This window comes from Acanthochromis polyacanthus, chromosome 19 (assembly GCF_021347895.1).
Source record: "Acanthochromis polyacanthus isolate Apoly-LR-REF ecotype Palm Island chromosome 19, KAUST_Apoly_ChrSc, whole genome shotgun sequence".
NCBI classification, from domain to species: Eukaryota; Metazoa; Chordata; class Actinopteri; family Pomacentridae; genus Acanthochromis; species Acanthochromis polyacanthus.
In genome coordinates, this window is record NC_067131.1 from 22235842 (window position 1) to 22261985 (window position 26144).

Sequence of the window (26144 nt, forward strand, 5' to 3'; positions counted from 1 at the left end):
TGTGAACGCGTGTATTGACAGGATACAGGTTCGAAAAAAAATATTGACGTCCGAAAAAAACGCACATAAAAAACGCACCCGATGTGTAAAGGTCCTTACATTACAGTACATGATATCAAGACAGAAAGACATCGCAACGCATCTAATCAGAACTGAAAATAATCCGTCCGGTGTTGTGTTTTCTGCTTTAGTATCTGTGGCATATGGTAGATATTATTATTATTCATACTTTATAGTTGAAGAAGTGAAGAAGATGTGGAGGAATTTGAGGGACACGTACGTGAGAAAGAAGAGAGAGGAGGGAGAAATGACGAGGAGTGGCCAGGCAGGTGGAAAACAGAAGAAGAGGTGGAAATACATTACGGGCAACGTCTTCCTCCCCTTCAGAAAGTCGCAAAAACGCATTGTGCTTGATATGTATGGACAGGTGCGTCAAAACTCGCATCCGAATATTTCGCAATTTCGCATCGTTTATTCGCATCGCTCCCGGTGTGTAAGGACCTTAAGTGCTTTATAATAATACATGCAGGAGGATGTACAAATCACTGCAGCAAAAATAAGAGTTTTCTGAATCATACATTGGAAATGTTAGGGGCTAGTTAGGTCAAAGCCAGAAACAGCTTAGTTCCAGTTTGGAAAGATCACACTTTTGGGTTAAAAAACTTCTTGGATCAAATTTACATTTAGGGCAAACACCTTGGTACACCGACGCAGATGAGACAGCTTCAGGTAAAAGTAGGTTGGAGGGCTACACATTGGAGTTGACACATCTCCAGCCCAGAGACACAAATGTAAATCCAGTTTCAGACAGCTCATGCTTCCTGGGCAGAAGCTGAATGTGAATGCATCCAAAAAGAATGCAAGACAGAGTGAAATCAGCCTCATGTGATGCAGTTAAAGTTAGAAGTAAAATGACATCCAAAAGGTAAGATAAAACAAAGAAGAAATGTCCAAGTATGGTAATTGTAACACAGAATTTACTTAAATTGAACAAGAAAAGCATTCAGAGAGCACAGTACTCCGCTAAAGCTGCTCAGTCATTGCATCATTTCCAGTGGCTGAAATCTCGAAACAATTTGAGGCAGAAATCACGGCACGATAGAATGTGTCCATGTAATATAGATGTACCCACAAACAAAATGACCTTGAGCTGAACACAGGCATTTCTTATGAATGTGTACATTATGTACGGATACCGAATTGCATGACCTAAATATGTAGCAGGCGGAGGGAATTGATGGGAGTCAATTTAATAAATTCTTCCTCGTATCATTTCCAAGGGATAAGCCCCAATAAGTTCGCAGTGGTGGATTTGTAGTAGGATCGCAATCATGTGATCGTCAGCAGGCTGCTGACGTAGTGTTCACTTGTCATAGTTACAGTGACGCTGTCCCACTATCTCGCCATCATACAGAAATCTTTAACAAATTCGTGGATAAAGACTGTAAGCTGCATCACTGCCAAAATCTAATCAGTTCGTCTTTGTGTTATTTGTGACCTTCCCTGAAAATTTTATCCAAATTTGTTAGTCCATATTGAATAATGTTGCTAACAGACAGCCAAACAGACAGACAAACCAAAACTGACCATCACATGACTCCGCCGAGGCTCCGCCTCCTTGGAGTTATAAAGCCAGCACAGCAAATACAACTTTAGAATTTCTTTTCCAAGAGTGCCAGTATGCAGACATCTGACAGCCATCTTTGGAGTTATTATTCAAAAGTCATGTATTACACTTCACTTGTCACTTACTTAAAAAATACATCACATATTTGCACTGTGTAGAAATTAATATTTTCACACAATTTGATACATTAACTTTGCCTTATTTAACAACATCGTCTGAGATCCATTGTCATATAATTCCCAGTTCACTACATAACGAGAAACCATTTATATGCTCACGTCATGATAAAGCCTATCTTAATAAAGAGGACATACACATGATCTGTCTTTCTGCTTGAAAAAAAAAACATTTCTGCAAAGCCAAGAGTGCTTCATAGAAAAACGTAGTTGGGAGAACAAGGCTCAGTTGCATGTTTCCGAGAATTAGGGTAGTGCTGTCAGTAGGTTATACTGCCTCAAGGTAAAACTAGGAACTGTAACTGATTGGTACACTGTAATGTCACTACAGTAATGTGTGTTTTATATGCACAAAAGACAAATGTATTACAGTACTGTGTTTCCACCAACACAGATGTACTGTCATTGAAAACCTGCTCCAGCAATTTCAATACATATAAAGTTCTGTATTGGTGACAGAACAGTGTAAAAGAGAATCAGTGGGAGACATAAAACTTTTGTCCTGCTACTCCTCCATAGATGTGAAAATCCATGGGCTTGTGTCAGTCCTGAATTCCAAAACGGTGCTCGCTTCCACACAAAGTGAAATGCTCATCTTATGTGGAAATATTTAATTTAGCCACTGGCAGGGTCATTTATTTGCCACCAGAGAATGTCTCTAAAACTGTCCCTGCATCAGAACAAAGAGACAGTGAAGGAAAGAGAAAGAGAGGGCTACCTTACCTAACCACAAAACTAACTATGATTGAAATAAAGACAGATGATGTCTTTAGAGGCAAGGCACAGCAATGCAGAGCAGTGCATCTTGTTTGTTTACTGCACCGATGCTGAATATTAACCCCATGGGCCTGAGGGCTACTGTCAGAGTAATATCACTACCAGGGCAATGGTCATTAGCTCTTGTATTGGTCACTATGGGTAGCCAAACATGCTGTATGTTATTTCTTCAGAACAGTCCAGGCCCTTTAAATCTTTGCCATTTGGATCATTTCTACCAACCCTTACACTCCTCTTAAGGGTTGGATTGTGCAACAGTTTGCTGCCACATCATCTGTCATTTCTCTGGCTTTAACCGAGGGAATCAAGAAAAAGAGAAACCAGCGTGATTCAGGATTTTTTTTAAAATTGGGATCTACAACTTCTCATTTAATATTTTTAATTTCTATCATTCTATTCTGAACGGATTCAATCATCGAACACATTATAAAACAAAAAAAACAGATGATTTCCATGTGAACATGGGTTGAGACTTGTGGACATGATAACATTGCATCGATCGTCACTGGTCACATATTCTATTATCATCAAACCACAGTAATGGCTGTTAAAAGAGATGCAAAGCTGTATAGAGGTTGAAAGTGATTCAATTTAATTTAAATTCTAAGCAGTTTTTCTCACTGACACTATTTTGTACAGACAAGCAACTAGTTATGTTGAAGGTCAAGTTATGCAGTTTAATTTAATACACTTGAGAGCAATTCAACTGAAAGTAACATGAAAAACATGTATATTTGGACACAACACCACTTCCACCAGGCTTAAGGATTAGGGAAGTTGGCCTCAACTAGCACTGAATCTAATGTTTGTAAAACCTCCTCTGCTTAATTTTATGTGGACTGATTTCTTAGCCAACGATGGCTGGCAGTGGTCGGAGAGATGTTCAGTGGTGCACTTACACTTGCTACATCTCTGATGGTGCGGAAAAGTCCTACTTTTAGAAACAGATGATGAACATTGTCATAAGTATCACACATGCAGGCTGTCAGAGGAGTTGAGGATAGTGTAGCTGACCTGCACTGTACTCTAACTGGGTCCACACCATGAATAACATATTTCTCGCAAATTGTATGAGAGGTATGTTGAAGAAAGAAATCTGTAACCAATTTAAGCATTTATAAAAAATAAAATAAAAATGCATACTACTAAACTCTCTTTGTGTCTGAGACAACTGTCACACACTCAAAAAAAATACAAACACAACACTTTGTTTTTGCTCCCCATTTTTTATGACAGCAAAAACAAAAGTGCTCACTATCACAGATTTAGACAGATTGTGGACAATATTTGAGAGAAATGGTGATATTGTGTATGTGGAAAAGTTTTTAGATCTTTGAGTTCATCTCATAAAAAATGGGAGCAAAAACAAACGTGTTGCGTTTATATTTTTGTTGAGTGTATGAATTTATCCTCACAGAAAAGACAATTTAACAACAAAGTTCTCCACAACAACATCAAATACAATCAAAACAACAAAATACAATGGACAGACAACGGAAATCACCTGGAGATTAGGGCTGGACCCGAATATCCCGAATATCCGAATATTCATTCGCTACGGCGGTATCCGGATATTCATTTTGGTACATACACATATGTCTATGTGATCACCCCCTTCCTCCCCCCAGACGAAAATATTCGGAGCTCGTCGAACGGATCCGAATATTCGGGCCTTCTCCGCCACAAGCCCCCCCCCCCCCCCCCCCCCCCCCCCCCCCCCCCCCCCCCCCCCCCCCCCCCCCCCCCCCCCCCCCCCCCCCCCCCCCCCCCCCCCCCCCCCCCCCCCCCCCCCCCCCCCCCCCCCCCCCCCCCCCCCCCCCCCCCCCCCCCCCCCCCCCCCCCCCCCCCCCCCCCCCCCCCCCCCCCCCCCCCCCCCCCCCCTTGGTAAATGGGAAAAAAATCCTGAAAACCCTGATTCATTTTCCTGTTGCAGACAACAAAAGGGACGTTTTTGTTCTCCTTCAAGGTTTTTTGGTGGTTTTGAGTTTACTGAAAACAAAATGAGCAGTAACTTATCGTCTGGAAATACATGTCATGTATCACAAACTAAATTCACTGCAACTTCATACATGAGATATTGTTTAGTGCAGTTTTAAAATCAACATATCCTAATATTTGACTCAGAACACTATTTCTTTAAAGACAGACAGAGCACCATTGCATAGCCTTGAAAAGACAGACTGTGCAATAAACAGCTGAACAAAGCAAGAACTCCAGAAAAAATACTGACAACAAGCTTAATAAAATTTCCTCTATTGTTTGTCTGAGACGGCAACTATTAATCAAATCTCTGAGAATCAGCGAGGGAGTTAAAAAAACATCACAGGAAAAGAATTTCAAATCTCCCAACAACCATGTTTACTTCATTATGCATTGACAATTTGGCACAGTAGCGCAATGTGAACAAGCAGTGGGCTGATTACCATTATATATCATCATGCATGCAAAACAATGTAATAAAGTCAGCTAAGTTCTTTTGTGTGGAGGTTTCATTAAGACGCAGTGTTCTGTCAGAACAAGAATAGGAGCGGGACCCTCTGAGGCAGCAAGGACCTGTTTGACAGCAGATGTGGGAGAGAAACTACATGGAGAGGTAAAGAGGTCTGTCTGGCTTCCCAGATGGTTTAATGTTTGTGCAATAACAATTCTTCCACAGAGATAAGTCTTGTGTGTGCATATAGATAGCTCAAACGGGGCTCATCTAAGGACCCTCTCAATGCTAAAAAAATATAAAAGGTTAGACCAGACTAGTACTGACCATTCTACTGTCAAATCTCAGACATATTCATGTTAAAAGACGAAAAAAAAAATAGTTAAAACATCACACATGACAGAGGACAGTATCAGAGCTAGGACTGTAGTTTCCAGATTAACTGGTTAACTGGTCAGTTGGTTGGTTAAAATCTGGTCAGACCAAACTCAAACTCATTGCTCTGACAATCGTCAGTTTAACTTTCGGAAGAATTAATGTGCCATATTAACAACATTCATGGATGATAACATTACTTCAGTGAACACCCCCTAGTTTTCACAACTTTGAACTAACCAAATGCCATGAAGAGTGCTATGTCTACCTTATTTAACATTTACACTAACTGACATTTACATGGTCAGCTCTAAACAAACTGTTAACATCAGTGCTAACAGTTCAACAACCAACTTGACATATCAGTGGAAAAAAACGGTGGGCTAACATGTTTGTGCTACATTCCTCAATAGTTCTTCAGCTGCAATCACAAGCTGATATAAAATAGATATAAATTAGATATAAAATTTTAATTTTTTGTCAAGAATCAACAACAATTGGGACACAATCGTGAAGTGGAATGAAATTTATTGGATATTTTATACTTTTTTAACAAATAAAAACCTGAAAAGTGAGACGTGCAATATTATTCGGCCCCTTTACTTTCAGTGTAGCAAACTCACTCCAGAAGTTAAGTGAGGATCTCTGAATGATCCAGTGATGTCCTAAATGACTGATGATGATAAATAGAATCCACCTGTGTGTAATCAAGTCTCCGTATAAATGCACCTGCTCTGTGATAGTCTCAGGGTTCTGTTTAAAGTGCAGAGAGCATCATGAAGACCAAGGAACACACCAGGCAGGTAGGAGATACTGTTGTGGAGAAGTTTAAAGCCGGATTTGGATACAAAAAGATTTCCCAAGCTTTAAACATCTCAAGGAGCACTGTGCAAGCAATCATATTGAAATGGAAGGAGTATCAGACCACTGCAAATCTACCAAGACCAGGCCGTCCCTCTAAACTTTCACCTCAAACAAGGAGAAGAATGATCAGAGATGCAGCCAAGAGGCCCATGATCACTCTGGATGAACTGCAGAGATCTACAGCTGAGGTGGGAGAGTCTGTCCATAGGACAACAATCAGTCGTACACTGCACAAATCTGGCCTTTATGGAAGAGTGGCAAGAAGAAAGCCATTTCTCAAAGATATCCATAAAAAGTCTCGTTTAAAGTTTGCCACAAGCCACCTGGGAGACACACCAAACATGTGGAAGAAGGTGCTCTGGTCAGATGAAACCAAAATCCAACTTTTTGGCCACAATGCAAAACGATATATTTGGCGTAAAAGCAACACAGCTCATCACCCTGAACACACCATCCCCACTGTCAAACATGGTGGTGGCAGCCTCATGGTTTGGGCCTGCTTTTCTTCAGCAGGGACAGGGAAGATGGTTAAAACTGATGGGAAGAGGAATGGAGCCAAATACAGGACCATTCTGGAAGAAAACCTGTTGGAGTCTGCAAAAGACCTAAGATTGGGACGGAGATTTATCTTCCAACAGGACAATGATCCAAAACATAAAGCCAAATCTACAATGGAATGGTTCACAAATAAACGTATCCAGGTGTTAGAATGGCCAAGTCAAAGTCCAGACCTGAATCCAATCGAGAATCTGTGGGCAGAGCTGAAGACTGCTGTTCATCCAACCTCACTGAGCTCGAGCTGTTTTGCAAGAAAGAATGGGCAAGAATTTCAGTCTCTGGATGTGCAAAACTGATAGAGACATACCTCAAGCGACTTGCAGCAGTAATTGCAGCAAAAGGTGGCGCTACAAAGTATTAATGCAAGGGGGCCGAATAATATTGCACGCCCCACTTTTCAGGTTTTTATTTGTTGAAAAAGTTTAAAATATCCAATAAATTTCATTCCACTTCACGATTGTGTCCCACTTGTTGATTCTTGACAAAAAATTAAAATTTTATATCTTTATGTTTGAAGCCTGAAATGTGGCGAAAGGTTGAAAAGTTCAAGGGGGCCGAATACTTTCACAAGGCACTGTATTTCATTACTAAGAGTGCTACACTGCAGAGATGTGTGGGAAGAAATAAGTGGTGATAAAATGTCTTACTGGAACAGCTACACAGTGTCTTGGTTACCTGGTTTCATCACCAAGCTTACAGGCTCTCTCATCCTCCCCGTGTCCGTCCGTTACCTTATCACTCCCATTCTTCTCCCCGTCAACCACAGCTCCCCCTCTCTGTCCATCTCGCCCTTCCTCCATCGTTCTTCTCATTCAGCGCCCGTGTTTGTTGAGGAGCCAGTAAAAGTGGCACCAGCAGCTGTCCAAACACCGAGAGACCCCCCACTGTGTGTGTGTGTGTGTGTGTGTGTGTGTGTGTGTGTGTGTGTGTGTGTGTGTGTGTGTGTGTGTGCGTGTGTGTGTGTGTGTGTGTGTAAGACCTCCCCTATGTTCCCCAGTTGATTTTCAAGCTAGTTATTATCACAGCCTAATGTTTCCACTACTGTCACCATGGCACCCAGAAAAGAAAGGGCAGAAGAAGAAGGGCGACGGAGGAGCGGCAGGATATGTGGTGAAATGAGAAGAAAAGGAAAGCTGCAGCGAGCCGAAGAAGAACCAGAGGACAAGGAGGTGAAGCAAAAATAAAAGTATAACAGTGGCATATATGTCAACAAAAGAGGACGTGGCATAGGTCGTCATGTGGTTCTGTCGAGCTGGAGACTATATAGAACAAGAATAGCTATCAGTGAAAAGATGAAAACGAAAAACGCTCCCACAAATTCCTCTCATTAGCTATAGAAATGCTGGGGTTTCATATTCTAGTTAAAATACCAAAAAAAACCAGGACATAACAGGACACTTCGGCTCCAATGACAGGAAGAATAATGAACAAGCTATCTACTGGCAAGACTTTCCAGATGTTGAAATTACAGCAAAACAAAAGTTGTAGCACGATAAAGATTGGAAATATAAGCTTTATGGCATGTAGGGAAGTTTACACTTAAAGTGGTGCTTAAAAAAAAAACTAGGAATCTTTTAAAAATGTTCTCCATTGCTGCAAAAAAATAACTACAATGTCATTAGATTATCACACAAGTCCTAACAGTAGATAAAGAGAACCCATTTAAAAAAACAACCAAAGATATGGTACTTTGTCTTCTATTTATTGAGGGAAATTATCCAATATTAATATATATGTAAGTGACAAAACTATGTGAACCTTTGCTTTCAGTATCTGGTGTCAGGTGATGGTCAGTCCTGCACAGCCTGAAGGAATTTTAGTCTATCTCTTCATACAGAAAGGCTTCAGCTCTGGGATATTAGTGGGTTTCCTGACATGAACTGCCCACTTCAGCTCCTTCCACAACATCTCTATTGGATTAAGGTCAGAATTTTGACTTGGTCATTCTGAAATATTAGCATCATTCCTTTTGAACCATTCTTTAATGGAATGACTTGTCCCACCTGACTTGACCCACTTTCTCTTGAGATTCAATACACAACCTTAAGCATTCACATCCTTTTTCTTTTTCCTTTAGAATCTATTTTGGTAGGTCAGAACTCATTGTTCCATCAATGATAGCAAGTTTACCTTGTCCACATGCAACAAAACAGGCCCTAATTATGATACTGCCACCATCATTTTTCACAGATGGGATCAGTTACATTTTTCCAAAAGTGTTCTTCGCTTGTTCATCAAATTGCCAGGCAGGAATCTTCTTTTTGGAGTTCTTTTTGGTTTTCTCTTTGCAACCATGCAATGTGCATCATTGTTGTTTGTCTGAAGGTGAAATATTGAAAATTAACGTTAGCCAGATTTAAAGACATCCTTAATTATCCCGCTTACTTTGTAACCTTAGACAATGACAAGCCTTGGTCTTGCAATTGATTTTTGTTGATCAGCCACTCTTGGGAAGAGTTAACAATGACCTTGATTTTCCTTCTTGTCCATTTCCATTCGCAATCAATTGTTGTCCAACTCATTGAAAATACTCGCTCTGTTAAATTTTAACTGCTAAGCCTCGAGGTTCGTGTACTTCAGCCGATCATAGATTTATAATAGAAATTGAAATATTTTCCTCATTAAAAATATGAACAGGTATAACACTGTTTTTTATTCATTTTGTTTAACTGGGTTCTCTTTTTCTAGTTTTAGGACTTAAAGCTGCTGTTCGGCGTTTCAGTTTGTTTTCAATTTATGTATCATTTTTTAACAAAGCTTAAATGTGTTAGTCTAGTTCGATACTATAATATAAAGTTAGTATGACGCGATATGAAAATTTATTCCTGAGCTCCGCCTTCCTCTCATAGACCCCCATGTTATTCCAAAAAGCGCCGGTCGCTGCCGACCAATCAAGTTCAAGCTTCAGCTTTGTCATGCTGTCAATCAACGGTTACGCGCACAGCAAGTAAGCCCATGCAGAGGTGGGCGAGCTACGCACTACACAACCGTGCGCACATTTGTTTTGCTTGTGGAGGAGAGAGCATCAGGGATCAGCAACTTCCAGAAAAGTTACCAATCCCACGGCTTGTCAGGCCAAGAGACTGCAGGACGTTTTTTGGCTGGGGGTGCTTGCGTCGCTCCCCGACCATGGCCTCCATAGCCCGCCTGACGGCTTCGTTTAGATGCCCGACCTCTGGAGGAAGATGATGGGGCGTCTGGGACATACTCTTCGTCAGAGGAGTCATGCAATTCTGAACTCTAGATAGAAATAAATAAACAATGTAATACATATACACGCGTAAATGCACTAAGTTTGATAAACAACGTCATCGAGAGGGATACACGAGTGTAATCACATATTGAAACTTTACTCGTTTGTCCTAGCAGATTCATGTTATTTTGGTATTAGGACAAGTTAGACTCAATGCAGCATTCTAACGTAATTCCTTTATTATTTACTAAATGTACTAAATGTAGAAGAGTGGAAAACAGCAAAACAGGCAAGATGCTGCAGCACTCCGGGCACCACTCTCAGGTACTGCGCGCGTGCACAAATAAAGGGGTGAAATCAGACGGAGGGAGGGTGGGACCAACAGTGTTTTGGGAGACGCTGCGATTCAAACTCCGGACAGCAGCTTTAAAGACAGTGTTATAATGTTTCAGGTCAAATTTATGCAAAAATACAGAAAATTCTAAAGGGTTCACAACTGCCAAGCACCACTGTATCTCTTCATTTACATCTAAAGACTTGTTAAACCTTTTTTAAAAAGGCTAGCTTGGAATGACAGCTCAAAATGCTTGGCCTTGTACAAGACCCGTATTATGAAGATGACATTTATGAGTAATTAAAAACACATTGTTTCATTCATCAAAGCTAAATTTTCTCTAGCTCAATGCACAGAATTGAAGCCTGGAATGTGAGTCATATGCGTGTGACTTTCATTGACAAGGGAAAACTAATAGGTTGACTTTAGAAGCATACAGTAAAGTCCTTGGAAGGCTAATTAATTGTGTTGCTGAACACTACAAAAATAGAAATAAAAACTTGGAAAATCCCAATATCACCTCACCACTGACAATAAAACAATAAAACGAACACTTTCATATTCAGAAGACTGTCCTCTTACTGCTCTCAACAGGGAACCATCACTTACCGTCTCCATGACTCGCATAGTTCGCTTTGCTTTACCAATAGATGTTTATATAGCTTTATGCATAACTATTCTCTCTTTATGTCTGTTTTAGTGTCATTGGAAGCTGCATTGTACTTTTAGAAATATGCTCTGCCAATTTGAATTTGATTTAATGTATATTTGATAGGAGTGATACAGAGATAAAGAGGATAAAATGTAAAATTGAGTTGACAGCTATTGCAAATTTGGAACTATCCCTGGATGAGATTTTACATAAACAATACAACTAAAATATAGTGCTTTCTTTCTTCTGAAACCACAATACACCACAGGCAAGTAAGTACAATAAAATATCAAAATACATAACTAAGAACTAACCTAGAATTCCGGATGATGCACTGATTACCCGAGTCTCCTTCATCTGGTAAGCTGCCAATTACCTTTTCTTTTAGGATGCATATGTTTAGTATTAGCTCTCATTATGTTAGAGTGCAGCTACATTTAAATTTGTGATGGCCCACTGGCTGCTTTGTATTTTGTGGACGTTTTATTAGTCATTTGGGCTATGGAAGTTGTATGGCTAAACACACATGTTGATTCTTAATTGAGTTAGCACTGAACAATCACTTAATTTAGATTAATATTACTGATACAGCATTGGGCTGGCCTCTTTTCCTTGGTTGCCCCACATCCATCGATGATCACTGACCTAATCTGTAGTTTACGTGTTGATTTGTTTCCTTATTTAATTTTTCTTTGTGTAACTGTCTCGTCTGTTGTGTCTATGTGTTATGTTTGTTGTGTATTGGGGGACTTTGCTTGGTGTACATTTGTACTGGATTTAATTCAAACAGAGAGCTTTGATAATGTATTCGGAGTGAGGATATTTGGAACTTTTTCTTTCAACTATGGGTGAACTTAATTTGTTAGTTTGGAACTGTGGCGGACTGAATGCTCCTCACAAACGTAGGAGTGGCGAATAATCAACCCCCATATTAAAGATTTCACTTTTTTCTCTTGTAGACATAAATCTTTTTCTAGAATAGACTTTTTATTTGCTTCTCCTCAGCTTTTTCAAACCATCAACACAACACTTTTACTTTCAATAGCCTTATCAGACCATAAAGGGGTTTTCTGCTCTGCAATTTTGGATCAATTATCCAAGCGTGTAGCCAGATGAAAAATGAAAAATGAAGCATTTATCAGTCAATTCATTGCAGGATTTAAGGAATTTATTAAATTTAATGCTGGTTCTGTGGAGGACCCGAGAGTCCTTTGGGATGCGATAAAGGGCTTCATCGGGAGCAATACAATATTTAGCTCGAATCTGCGTAAAACCAGATCTCTCCAGCTGCAGGGTCTCGAAGCAGAGTTTTCTAGGTTGGATTCTGTTTTACAACTTAATTTTTCCAATTGAGTTGCTCTGCAGTGTACATTAGTTAATAAAGAAATTAACAATATTCGGAAGCAGCAGTCGGAATTTCAAATTCATAGGACTCGACAACGTTTCTATTTTCACAGTGCAAGACCAAGTCATCTCTTGGCTATGAGGATTAGGAACAGTAAACATTCCTCAGATATCCCAGCCATTAAATCCGTAGATGGTAGCATCACTACTGACCCTAAACAGATAAATGTATTATTTCGCACATATTATTGCGATTTATACAAGTCAGAGGTGCCTTCAGATAGGAACCGGTGTAACAGTTTTTTGAATCAATTACATTTACCTCTATTGTCAAGAACAGACTCAGCTGACTCGGAAAAACCAATCACGCTCAAGGAAGTAAGAGATGCAGCAAGAGCTATGCAAAGAGGTAAATTGCCTGGTGTCGATGGGATACCTCCTGAGTTTTATATCAGTTTTTGGGAACAGCTAGGTCTATTTCTTTTTAGCATGATCACTTCCTCCATTGAAAAAGGCAGGTTCTCAAGGGATGTTAATACAGCCCTTATCTCACTGCTGCTTAAGAAAGATAAGGATCCCACGGACTGCTATAGCTATCGTCCTCTCAGCCTCCTGAACTCTGACTTGAAGATCTTTGCAAAACTTCTTGCTTGCTGCCTTGAATGTTATATGCCATTACTAGTCAATCCAGACCAGACAGGTTTTATTAAATCTCGGTTGGCTACAGATAATGTTAAGACGGCTTCTTCACATTATTGATGCCGTGACAGACAATAGTTTACCTATGTCTGTGCTTTCACTTGATGCTATGAAAGATTTTGAGCATTTAGAAAGGTCGTATTTGTGGTCTGTTCTGGAGGCGATGGGTTTTGGTAGCACTTTTATTGGGTTAATTAAAACGTTATACTCCAATCCCTCAGCACAGGTGCTAACTGGTCAAACTCTCTCTGCTCTCTTCCCAGTCTCCAGGTCATCACGTCAGGGATGTCCCTTAAGTCCTGCACTTTTTGTACTTTCCATGGAGCCACTAGCTCAATCAATTCGTCAGTCAGTTTAAATATCACCTATAACTGTTTACAATACACATCACAAGCTATCGTTATATGCAGATGACATACTGGTATTTTTAGGAAATCCTGCTAAGTCTCTATCATACCTTCTGTCCATTTGTGATGACTTTGGAAGTATGTCAGGTTTTAAAATTAATTGGTCTAAGTCTGCCCTTCTACACCTAAATGATTCTGCCAAACTATCTACTCTTCCTTTAAATATCCCGGTAGTGCAACAGTTTAAATATCTGGGGATTGAGATTTTCTCTTCTCTGAATCAGATAATTAAATACAATAATTCACATGTTCTGAACAAGGTTCTAAGTGACATGGATCAGTGGATTGGTCTTCCTATGACTATTCGGGCCTGTGTCTCCATTGTTACAATAAATATTTTGCCCAGGATTAATTTTGTTAGTGCGATGGTCCCCCTACCCCAACCATCTGGTTATTGGAGTAAACTCCAGTCTGCAACTTCCAAATTTGTGTGGAATTGAAAACAACCATGATTGAAAATGTCCACTTTACAGAGGAGGAGGGAGGACGGGGGCTTGGCTGTTCCTAATTTTGAGCTCAATAACAATAATATAGTGAACCCATGGATGCTCCAAGATGTCCTTTTTGTCAATGTATCTCAAAAGCAATGTAAACTGCATTTCGGCCCCATTATCTCCCATCTTATACAAACATGGAGACAGGCTGAAACTCATACTCATATTTCTTTCAAGTGGCATACCTTCTCTTCAATATTTAATAATAAGGTGCTGCTGATAGGTGGCAGACCTATCTCTGCTCCTCAGTGGGAGCAGAGGGGTATCCACCACTTAAAGGATATTTATAATAATTTTGGCCTTCTTTCTTTTTCTGATATTAAGGATGCATTCGACTTGCAAGGTTCCTCTTTTTTCTTCTATTTACAGTTGAGGTCAGCGCTTAAGGCGTATAGTGTAACCTGGCAGTGTCCCTTACCCACACACCCACTTCGAGAACTGTTTGCCAAACAGGTCAAAACTTCGGGTATGGTTTCTAGATTATTTAATTTTTTGCTGGTAACGGACACTCTATTGCAATACAGAGAGTCTGGAGTAGAGACTGCCCAGATACACAAGTACCATGACGCTTGTGAATCTTAGAAAATACCACAAAATTGTCACTTACAATATAAATACCAGTCATGGCCATCAACCAAAATGAAATTTTGGTTGATGGCTGTAGTATTCAGAGACAAAGTTTCCACACTTATTCTCTGTGAATTTGACTGCAACAAAAACCAACAACAAAAACACAGAGTAGAGATACGCCTGACAGTCTAGCAACACACTAAAAAGTTACTATAGTGTATTAGACACTGCAGTATAAAAATAAATTGCTTTCAGCTGTGAATTCTGTCTCAGCTACTGAAGGCTTTCAGCTTTGAGAAATAAACCCATTTTCAGCACAATTAGTTGGCAAACCTAAATGCTTGGAGTATGTCTTGTTTGCCCATCACTGCTGATACAGATCTCCTCCCCTCTCACTCAAACTACCAATACAGCGCAGATACTGAACTGCCGCTTGGGTGCTTTGAGGACAGTAAGGTCAGTCGCCCAATTAGCCCCTGCTGAGGTGGGAGTAGAGGCGGTAAATGAGAGAGTTAGATCTAAGCAGCTAAGAGTGAGGAAGAGTTGGCATGTAGTGCAGCTGGAAGTTAGCATTGAATTTTTGTTTCAAAACAGCTGGGTGCATCTTTTGTCTGGCTTGACAAGAAAAATCCTCTAGACAGTTTCATTATCTGTGTTAAGCTACCTATCTCTTTTTCATTGCATATGTGTGGTTGTCTGGAGTTTTGACTTTGTCACAATTATGTTTATGATTACAAATAAATGAATAAAACATTACTTCAATCATTTTAAAATGCCAGATACTTTGCACTCTAATAGCTTAGTATTTCAGTTCATCAGTTTCACTTCTATTGTCAATTCATATAAAAGTGCTAAGTTTTATCATTGGATTATTAGGTAAAAATACAACAGCCAAGCTTTATCCAGCTCTCTGAGATGAATCTGATTCAATATTTTTAAGGATAAATTTAATTGAAAGATTGAAAATTGAACTAATAACTACTGTAGCTGTGTTTTCAACCCACAGCCTACTTTCTTTTTTGGCAAATCAAGGCAAGTCATGCTACTTTGGCTGCTGCTGGAAATGTTTCTGCTAATACTGTGTCAACAACAATCACACAAATTTGCTTAAAACATGGTGGGTTACTGAAGTAAAAATAAATAATGCAAATTAGAGCAGAAACAACAGAACAGTAATCCCTTAACAAGTTTGGAGAGTTGTGCTTTGCCAAAGCACTGACACAGTTCAAAAACCAGAAACCAGCTTAGTTTACAGTCTACAAACACAAAACTCCACCAAAGTCTCAGCCTGTGAGACACACTGAGATACGATAAAATGGGCAACATTATGCACTCAATACACTACCAGTCGAAAGTTAGGACACACTTTCTCATTTAATGGTTTTGTACATTTTAGATTAATATTGAAGAAATCAAAACTATAGTTCATATGGAATTATGATGCAAGCAAAAAAGCGCTAATCTTAAGTATTAATCTACAATGTAGAAAATAATACAAATGAATAAAAAGCATTGAATGAGAAGGTGTTTCCAAACTTTTGACTGGCAGTGTACATTGAGTGCAAAGTCTGTAATAAAAAAAAAATGAATTATAATATAGTCAAAGAGACACCTTTTACTCACCGGAAGTCTCAAATTATTCTCATAAAAAGGAATAGGTAAAACGTAAAATATATATATATATATATATTTGCAACTTCAGTCCTCTCTACAACTGTTTGTATAAAGTGTGATGAAAATACGAATATGTATTGAAGGTGGCAGTTGAACATTTGAACTTGTTACTGGGCACCTAAGGTGCGATTGAAAAATCTGGGCGTACCTAAATTATGTGCTTGTGCACCTAAATAATAAAGTCAGACGCAACACTGCAACTAACGTAGAAAGTCTGGATCTTTGTTTTGCAGTTTGACAATGAACCATCATAATGTTGACAACATCAAACATAAAATTAGAAAATAACCAAGACCACGTCCTGATAATGCAATGACTGTGATATATTTGCCTGGAAAATCCAGACCCACTTTATTTATGTATTAATATAAATACAAATAAAGGCAGTCTGGCATTGTGATGATAGGAGACGATTTCAAAAAGGAGGGGCTAACGAATGCAGCTTGAACGAGAAAGAACCAATCAGCGTAACACGGATGTGACGCACAAACAAATCGACCTTGAAGTCCATGTAGTCCAAACAACAATGGCATGCAGCCGAGAAAGCGTCGCGGTGAATGATTACTGCCGTTTTGTCACAAAAATCTGCGTATACATGGGGTACTCTCAAGTACAACACTTATTTTTGAAAAGGCTACGCAACAAAAGACTCCTTCCGAACGATTAGCGGTGTTAGGAATAACTTTAAATCTGAGCCAAACCAAGTCGGTGCGTATGTGTAAAAGTTGCTTAAAGCTGTCTCAGATTCTATTCTATGGGAGTCCTTTAAAGTAGTTATAAGAGGACATATCATCTCCTACCAGTCGTCTCGTAAAAGGGCTAGGCGTTCGCATCTCATTGATATGGAGATGAAACTAGCTAAATTGGAAGAGGAATATCGAAACTCAGGATCTGAGGACACTCTTAGTACTATTCTGAAAGTGAAGTATGATTACAACCATATTCTTGGCGAACAGGTTGAGAATTATATCCGTAAATTAAAACAGAAGCATTTTGAACTGGGTGAGAAGGCGGATAGGTTGCTTGCTAGGCAACTTAAGGGCATCCAAGCTGATAGGGCAATACATAAGATTTTTTCATCCACCGGTCAACTATTAACTGATCATAAGCTAATTAATGACGCATTTTTAAATTTTTATAGACATTTATACACCTCTAGATCTAACGCTACTGATACAGACTTTGCAAATTTTTTTAACACTTTAGACATTCCTGTCCTTTCTCAGTCTGCGAGACTGGCTCTGGACTCTGACTTCACACTGCTTGAGATTAGAAGTGCTATTTGTTCTTTTCCCAGCGGTAAAGCATGTGGCCCAGACGGTTTTGGGATAGAATTCTATAAGACTCATATTGATAGTGTCGCACCCCTTTTGCTTCGGATGATCAATTGCTCAGTGAAAAATGGTACCTTCCCTTACTCTCTTTATGATGCCCATATTTGTGTCATTTTGAAACAGGACAGAGATGAAACAAGGGTTTCATCGTATCGCCCCCTTAGTCTTCTTAATTCAGACCAAAAAATTATAGCAAAAGTCCTGGCCAATCGCTTAAGCAAATTTATTGGTACTTTAATACATCCTGATCAATCAGGTTTTATTCCGGACAGATTTTCCTTTTCAAATACGAGAAGTTTGCTAAACCTGATGTACACAACAAATCTACCTTACTCTGCTGTTATTTCACTGGATGCTCAGCAGGCCTTTGACCAGGTAGAATGGAGGTACATGTTTGCTGCGCTCGATAAATTTGGTTTTGGGTCGAGATTTATGAATCTCTTAAAGATGCTTTATGCCAATCCCCGATCCTCTGTGCTAACTAACCATGACAGGTCCCCTCCATTCCTGTTGTACCGTGGCACTAGGCAGGGCTGCTGTCTCTCTCCTATGCTTTTCGCATTAGCTCTCGAACCTTTGGCCATAGCCATCAGAGCAAACCCCCAGATCTCTGGCATTAGATGTGGCACTTCTGAATGCACCATCGGTCTGTATGCAGATGATGTCATTTTGACTCTTTCAGATGTAAAGACTTCTCTTGCACCCCTTCTTAATCTGATAGATGGCTTTGGGCGACTCTCTGGGTTCACTATAAATTGGGAGAAATCTGTGTTTATGCCTTTAGCTGATGGCCTTGACCCTAGTTTTCTTTTTAATTTGCCTTTTAGAGTTGCTCATGATCAATTATCTTATTTGGGGATTGTTGTCCCCAGAAACCCTAAATTTGTTTTTAAAATGAACTATCTGAACTTGATCGGTAAGCTCAAGCGTTTGATAGACAAATGGAAACTTCTCCCTCTCTCAATGATTGGACGTATCAACATTATCAAAATGGTCGTGCTCCCTAAATTCACATATCTTTTTCAGCATGTGCCCATCTTCCTTACTTCCTCCTTTTTTAAGATGTTGGACTCTATTATCATGCCCTTTATCTGGGCCTCCAAACCCCCTCGTATATCAAGGGCCCACCTACAGAAGCCGACAGAGGATGGTGGCCTGGGTCTTCCCGTCTTTCGACATTACTATTGGGCCTGTAACGCCAGAGCTTGGCTTTTCTGGAATCAATCCTCAGTGGGTGGAGAGGTGTGCAGGCCCGGCCCTAGATGGCCTGAGATTGAGCTTAGTAATGCTCTATCACTTACAGGTGCCTCACTGTCAGCTATTTTATTTTCAACACCTGATTTCAAAATGAAATCCCTGCGCAACAATTTTGTGCTCTACAACTCAATCAAGATTTTGAAACAAATTAAGGGAATCCTGAGGCTCCCAATAATTTCTATACATGCTCCCATATATCAGAACCCTTGTTTTAAGCCGGGATTAATGGGTGCAGTTTTCAAGCGGTGGGCGAATGTTGGTTTAATTTCTATCAGGGATCTGTACGTTGATAATCATTTAGCCTCTTTTTCTGAACTTCAAGAAAAGTTCAAACTCCCTGCTAGTCAATTTTTTCACTATTTGCAAATTAGGAATTTTGTTAGGCAGTCATTTCCCCGCTTAGAGGTGGCTCCAATAAAACATGTTTTTTATGACATTATGACCAAACCTCCCACCTCTAAACATTTGATATCTCAATTGGTCAACCTCTTTTCTGTGGCAACCCCCTCTCTCCATATAAAGGAGGCATGGAATGAAGACACCGGAGAAGTAATCTCTAATGATCTTTGGGCAAAAGTGTTATATAGGATAAAAACTTGCTCTATTAATGCTCGACTTCAGCTTATTCAGTTTAAAGTAGTTCATAGGTTGCACTACTCTAAGAAAAGACTGAACAAAATATTTCCTGCTGTGTCTCCCATTTGTGATAAATGCAATTCGGCAGAGGGTACTCTTGCACATCTTTTCTGGTCCTGCTCTAAGCTCACATGTTTTTGATTTGACATTTTTCAATTGTATAGCACTGTTTATGATAGACAACTGGCTCCTGACTGTCTTTTAGCAATACTGGGCTGTTCTAATGTCTCTCTGACTTTTCCTTCTGCTTTACAACAAGCACTCATGTTTGGCATGGTTATTGCAAAGCGGGTCATTTTGAGGGAATGGAAGTCTCCTTCCCCTCCCTGCTTCAGAAGATGGCTGAATGACATGGTCTCCTGTTTACACCTTGAAGAAGTTCGGTTTGCAATGTCCAATTCCCTAGATAAATTTAAAAAGATGTGGGGCCCTTTTATAGAGTATATTAGGAGGGTGGGACCACAATCTGATGCTTGAGGGCTTTGCTCCCTTTTTGGCCTGGCTGTGCTGTTTATTCTTACATATCCATTTATTGAGACTTTGTCATTCCCCTCATGATTAGGCCTTCCGGACTAAATCTCTGGCCTTTTCCTTACACTTTGGACAATCTTGGATCTTGTGTTGACATGTATTGTATATTTTTGCAGTTATTAATGGTCAAACGCTGGCTGTAGAGTGTTTTTTTTTTCTCTCTCCCTTGTTTCTCTTGTGTTTTTTTTTTCCTTTTTTCTTTTTTCCTTTTGTGTATTTTATGTGTTGGGGGGAAAAAAATTGAAAAAATTCTTTGCATAAATAAAATTTTCAAAAAAAAAAAAAGTTGCTTAAATTTACTCACACGTTTGGAACGGGATTTTCCTCTGTACAAACAATGGCAAGAAGCCGAAAGTAACGAGCCATCCACTGCCTCCTCATCGTTGGAAAGGTCAAGCGAAAAGGCAACGACTAACGCCATCCAAAACACCAAGAGACCACAAAAAGATTCGCTTTGCCCCCCCTCCTCCTCCTCCGGCGTTGAATCCAGGCGCTGAAAATGACGCAGCATTAACTCCCGCCTCCCGTGCTATGATTGGTCCTACCAAACTGTCCCGGGAGGGAAACGCGATTCAGTTCGCCCAATGCCAAACTGACTCTCCTGTATCTCCTAACATGGAGACAGGAGATTACATGGAGATTCAGTTTGGATTTTCCAAGCCAGTGATATATAACACTTTATAGTGTGATATATTGGATTTCACTTCTGTAAAGTATTGACCAATGTTGGGTAAGAGTCCTTCAAATAGTTATCTTTTTACCTTGTAATTATAAGTATTAACATAATGGCTGGATTAATGTCGCTTGATTAAATTTGGTGACTTCACCTGAGTCGAGGCAGCATTGATATCATTTGAGGCATTTGTAATCATTTTTCATATCACCCCACTATGTAATTTCTTCAGACAATCTACAGTTATTCAAAAGCAAATTTCCAACCTCATTTATTTCTTTAAAACAATACAACCACATTAAATACAATACACTACAAATTGACAGCTACCATCGTTCTATTTACAAGCAATACAATACTTATGTGGGATGCATCCTCCTCGTCTTTCACTGTCCTCACTAGACTATGTGTGTAAATGTGTTAATATGAGTGTGTGCCATCTTGCATGAGTGTGCATGGCGCCGATGTCACCCGCTCCTTCATATGTAATTCGTGTCATTGCTGCTACCGCAGTGTGACTGCAGGGGCTTAAGGCAACAGCTGTTCTCTGCTACAGCCACTGTATCAGCTGCATCACATTTCTGTCTCACCTCATCTCCGTTCTGTTGAACCCACGTCAGACATCACTGACACATACAAGGGAGAGATGATTTTGTAAAGGGTTGAAAGAGAACAATTAAGTCTTCAGCTGAGCAACTAAGCCATTAGTAATTTCAAGGTTTAAACGTCTCTTTAAATATTGACATTTATCTGTGAGCTGAGCTCAAAACACCTACTCGTTGAGCAGTCAAAAGGTCGTTAATCAAAACACATTACATGCCCTGCAGCGCTACACATAATTATGCTGAAACAATAAATTAGTTTCATTTCCTAAAATGAACCAAACCACTAAAACACTCAGATTCAATATCTCCAGTCAGGACCTGTTGTGGTTCCCATGGATGACCAATCTAATTGAGCTCTGTAGATTTTGTAGGTCAAATTGTTGGGTTCCTCAAATCATTCCTGAGCAGTTTTTGCAGTGTGGCAAAACACAATGTCCTGCAGCAGGAGGCCACTGGAGCTGGGATATGTATTTGGCTTTTACAGCAATATTGACGTGGGTCATACATGTCAAAGAAACATCCACATGAATGGCAGGACACAAAATTTTCCAGCAAAACATAGCATTGCAACTAGATGATCAATGCTGTTCACTTCACCTGTGTTTTTGTGTTGTGGCTAATGGGTGTATATGCAAGAAAGAAAAACATTTGTCCATCAATACTACACATCAAGTGGCTTCATAAGGCACATTTCTACTTCACTACTCAACTAAAATACATTGTTACAAGCGGTTTTCTCTTTCAGAAACTGAACAACTCATTCAATGTGTGTGAGTCAATGTGAGAGTATCACAGAATAAGCCATAATTAATCAAAATAGCCTTTGTTAAAAAAAAAAAAAAAAGGTGGTGGGCTGACCGTTTTAGTTTTTGGATATGTAATTTTCAATTAATATTTTCAAAAGAGTTTCCAAAAAAAAGAATCATATAATTGCAACCTACTGACAGCAAACCCTAAGGAAAAAGTAACGAGTTGGAAAAGAACTTTTCCCATTTGTCTTTCCAAGAAAATAAAAGAGGGAAATAATACAGCAGTTTGACAGAAAAAGGGATACATTTCAAGGCGATGTCTCCATTTATCCAATTAATATTTCCGATCTTGGCAACTGCATGTTTTTGACAAATTAAACACTTTTCATGATCATAAAATTGACCTTTTCATTCTCTCCCTAATGCAGTTCTAAATGTAGAATTTTTCTAAGGAGTTATTTGGCCACTTACAGTTCGTACTCTGCTCAAATTGGCTTAAAGTTGTGTTGGCCGTCAGCAAGAAAGCTCAGCAACATGCAAAGACAGAAGCTTTCCAAAAGTTAACGCCTGCAGAAGGTACAGGTAAGTGCAGCAAAAAGCTCCATATTGATTAATCTTCCAAGAAATATTTTTCTAACACTTGTCCTAGAATAATTCCCTCCGTCATGTTTTCCATTCATCAGTCAGCAGTGGCTCTCAGCAGCAAAAATGCAATTAATTAAGCCAAACAAAAGATGTGCACAGACAAAGTTGAACAAAGGACAACCTTGTTCACTGCAACAACTATGTGTGACCTCAAGTAACACACAGATGTTTTGACAGACTTCTCAGAAGGAGAATCATTGCCCTCATTATGACTGCATACAACTCTTTCAACAGGCACCCATTTTGTTGTATCATTTTGTGCTATTGTGCTGTAAAAGATATGCACGTACCAAAGGTAAAAATACTCAAGGACTCAGTCACTAGAGCACAGCAACACAACTATTTACTGCCTTTACAGTATTATACTTGTGCACTGACCTTCCCTTCAGGGATAGAAATGCAGGCTTGTCCTTAAAATGTGTGTATGAGAGTATGTGAGTCATTTCTGTCCTTTATAACCATACTGTTCTCTATTATTTAGTACCAGCTTATTTTCACTTCATCAGTTACCAAGAGGTTTTTTTTAGTGTGTTATGATGTTGTAAGTCTTTGAAAAAGTAACCAAGAACAGATGCAGTCACTTAATAATCCATACTGATATATCTTAAAACAAAACCCACAAACTACAATGCATCTGAGAGTCTGCATCGTTTTCTTACCAGCAGGGGCATGGCCAGGTCAGCGAAGTAAACAAAGGCCGCCCCGAGTGTGAATCCCACAGCCACGGGCATGAAAGCAAATGAGCCGTACTTCCCTGAATCCTCCGCCATGTCGATCGCCGGAGCCAGCAGCGACCAATATGAAGCAGCCAACATCACCTGAGATACACAAGAAAAAAAAGGAAGAAGAGATCTTTTTAAAAAAAGAAAAAAAACAAGATGAAACTGAGATGCTCATGCTGAATTATTATGAAATCCAAGCATAACAATAGGTTGTGTTTCTCTTACATATCTGCAGTATGAAAGCAGTATGTGCCTTCAGATAAAAACAATCTAATATGTCATCATTAATCATTGACACAAATGGTAAACAAGTCACTTAACAAATAAAAACAATAAATGAGGCAGTCTGAAGGTGAAGAATTAATGTATTGCATAGGTAGAAGACTACTGTATACTAAACCCAGGGCTGGGTAGTAACAGATTACATGTAATGGAGATTATGTAATCGGATTACAAAAATACAGTGCCTTGTGAAAGTATTCGGCTCCCTTGAACTTTTCAACCTTTCGCCACATTTCAGGCTTCAAACATAAAGATATAAAATTTTAATTTTTGTCAAGAATCAACAACAATTGGGACACGATCGTGAAGTGGAATGAAATTTATTGGATATTTTAAACTTTTTCAACAAATAAAAACCTGAAAAGTGGGGTGTGCAATATTATTCGGCCCCTTTACTTTCAGTGCAGCAAACTCACTCCAGAAGTTCAGTGAGGATCTCTGAATGATCCAATGTTGTCCTAAATGACTGATGATGATAAATAGAATCCACCTGTGTGTAATCAAGTCTCTGTATAAATACACCTGCTCTGTGATAGTCTCAGGGTTCTGTTTAAAGTGCAGAGAGCATCATGAAGACCAAGGAACACACCAGGCAGGTCCGAGATACTGTTGTGGAGAAGTTTAAAGCCGGATTTGGATACAAAAAGATTTCCCAAGCTTTAAACATCTCAAGGAGCACTGTGCAAGCAATCATATTGAAATGGAAGGAGTATCAGACCACTGCAACTCTATCAAGACCCGGCCGTCCCTCTAAACTTTCACCTCAAACAAGGAGAAGAATGATCAGAGATGCAGCCAAGAGGCCCATGATCACTCTGGATGAACTGCAGAGATCTACAGCTGAGGTGGGAGAGTCTGTCCATAGGACAGCAATCAGTCGTACACTGCACAAATCTGGCCTTTATGGAAGAGTGGCAAGAAGAAAGCCATTTCTCAAAGATATCCATAAAAAGTCTGGTTTGAAGTTTGCCACAAGCCACCTGGGAGACACACCAAACATGTGGAAGAAGGTGCTCTGGTCAGATGAAACCAAAATCCAACTTTTTGGCCACAATGCAAAACGATACGTTTGGCGTAAAAGCAACACAGCTCATCACCCTGAACACACCATCCCCACTGTCAAACATGGTGGTGGCAGCCTCATGGTTTGGGCCTGCTTTTCTTCAGCAGGGACAGGGAAGATGGTTAAAATTGATGGGAAGATGAATGGAACCAAATACAGGACCATTCTGGAAGAAAACATGTTGGAGTCTGCAAAAGACCTGAGACTGGGACGGAGATTTATCTTCCAACAGGACAATGATCCAAAACATAAAGCCAAATCTACAATGGAATGGTTCACAAATAAACGTATCCAGGTGTTAGAATGGCCAAGTCAAAGTCCAGACCTGAATCCAATCGAGAATCTGTGGGCAGAGCTGAAGACTGCTGTTCACAAACGCTCTCCATCCAACCTCACTGAGCTCGAGCTGTTTTGCAAGGAAGAATGGGCAAGAATTTCAGTCTCTGGATGTGCAAAACTGATAGAGACATACCCCAAGTGAATTGCAGCTGTAATTGCAGCAAAAGGTGGCGCTACAAAGTATTAATGCAAGGGGACCGAATAATATTGCACACCCCACTTTTCAGGTTTTTATTTGTTTAAAAAAGTTTAAAATATCCAATAAATTTCGTTCCACTTCATGATTGTGTCCCAATTGTTGTTGATTCTTGACAAAAATGTAAAATTTTATATCTTTATGTTTGAAGTCTGAAATGTGGCGAAAGGTTGAAAAGTTCAAGGGGGCCGAATACTTTCACAAGGCACTGTAAGTAACTATAATTAGCACGGGTACATTTGGAAAGAATGTGCTCTTATATTAAAGATGCATTTGTTATTAAAAATATGTGACACATCGAGAATACTATGGTTAAGAAGAGCCATTATGAGGGAAATTCTATTTGTTAATGTTAACGCTGAAAATATAAAATGCTTATATCAATTGAATATGTTCTGAGATTGTGGAACAAACTCAAACATTTGTAGCGGTGTTAATTTTTTTAGTATAAGCACAATATGTTTAGCATTTACATTTGAAGCAGGCTAAAAGTAGTCCAAATATATTAATACATTTTTCTTACTTCAATTGATTACATTATTAACAAGAAAAGTACTCAGAGTGCAGTACTCCGCCAAGGCCACTCAGTCTGAATGATTTCCAATGGATAAGTCCTGATAAGTCCGCAGTGGTAGATTTGTAGTAGGATAGCAATAATGTGATCATCAGCAGGCAGCTGACATAGTGTTGTAATTGTACTCACAGTTACAGTGACATCATAACACTATGTCGCAATTTTACAGAAATCAAGATTCAAGATTCAGGACCTTTATTTGTCATGAATACAATTATACATAATATAAATAATATATATGATATATAGTATAAATCTTAAACAAATCAGTGGATCCAGACTGTAAGCTGCATCACTGCCAAAATCTAATGAGGTGGTCCTTGTGTCATTTCTGATCTTCCTTGAAAATTTCATCCAAATCCG

The 26144-nt window shown here is 39.4% G+C and overlaps 1 protein-coding gene across 4 annotated transcripts in view; it reads right to left on the reverse strand.

Moving 5' to 3' along the window:
* The window catches only part of LOC110964578 (zinc transporter ZIP11), a 298477-nt gene that overhangs the window by 206038 nt on the left and 66295 nt on the right, over nt 1-26144 (reverse strand). For all 4 annotated transcript variants that reach the window (XM_051939240.1, XM_051939239.1, XM_051939238.1 and 1 more), the window contains exon 4: nt 23265-23423. In XM_051939240.1, the coding sequence (XP_051795200.1) occupies nt 23265-23423 (159 nt within the window). The remainder of the gene's footprint in view (nt 1-23264; nt 23424-26144) is intronic.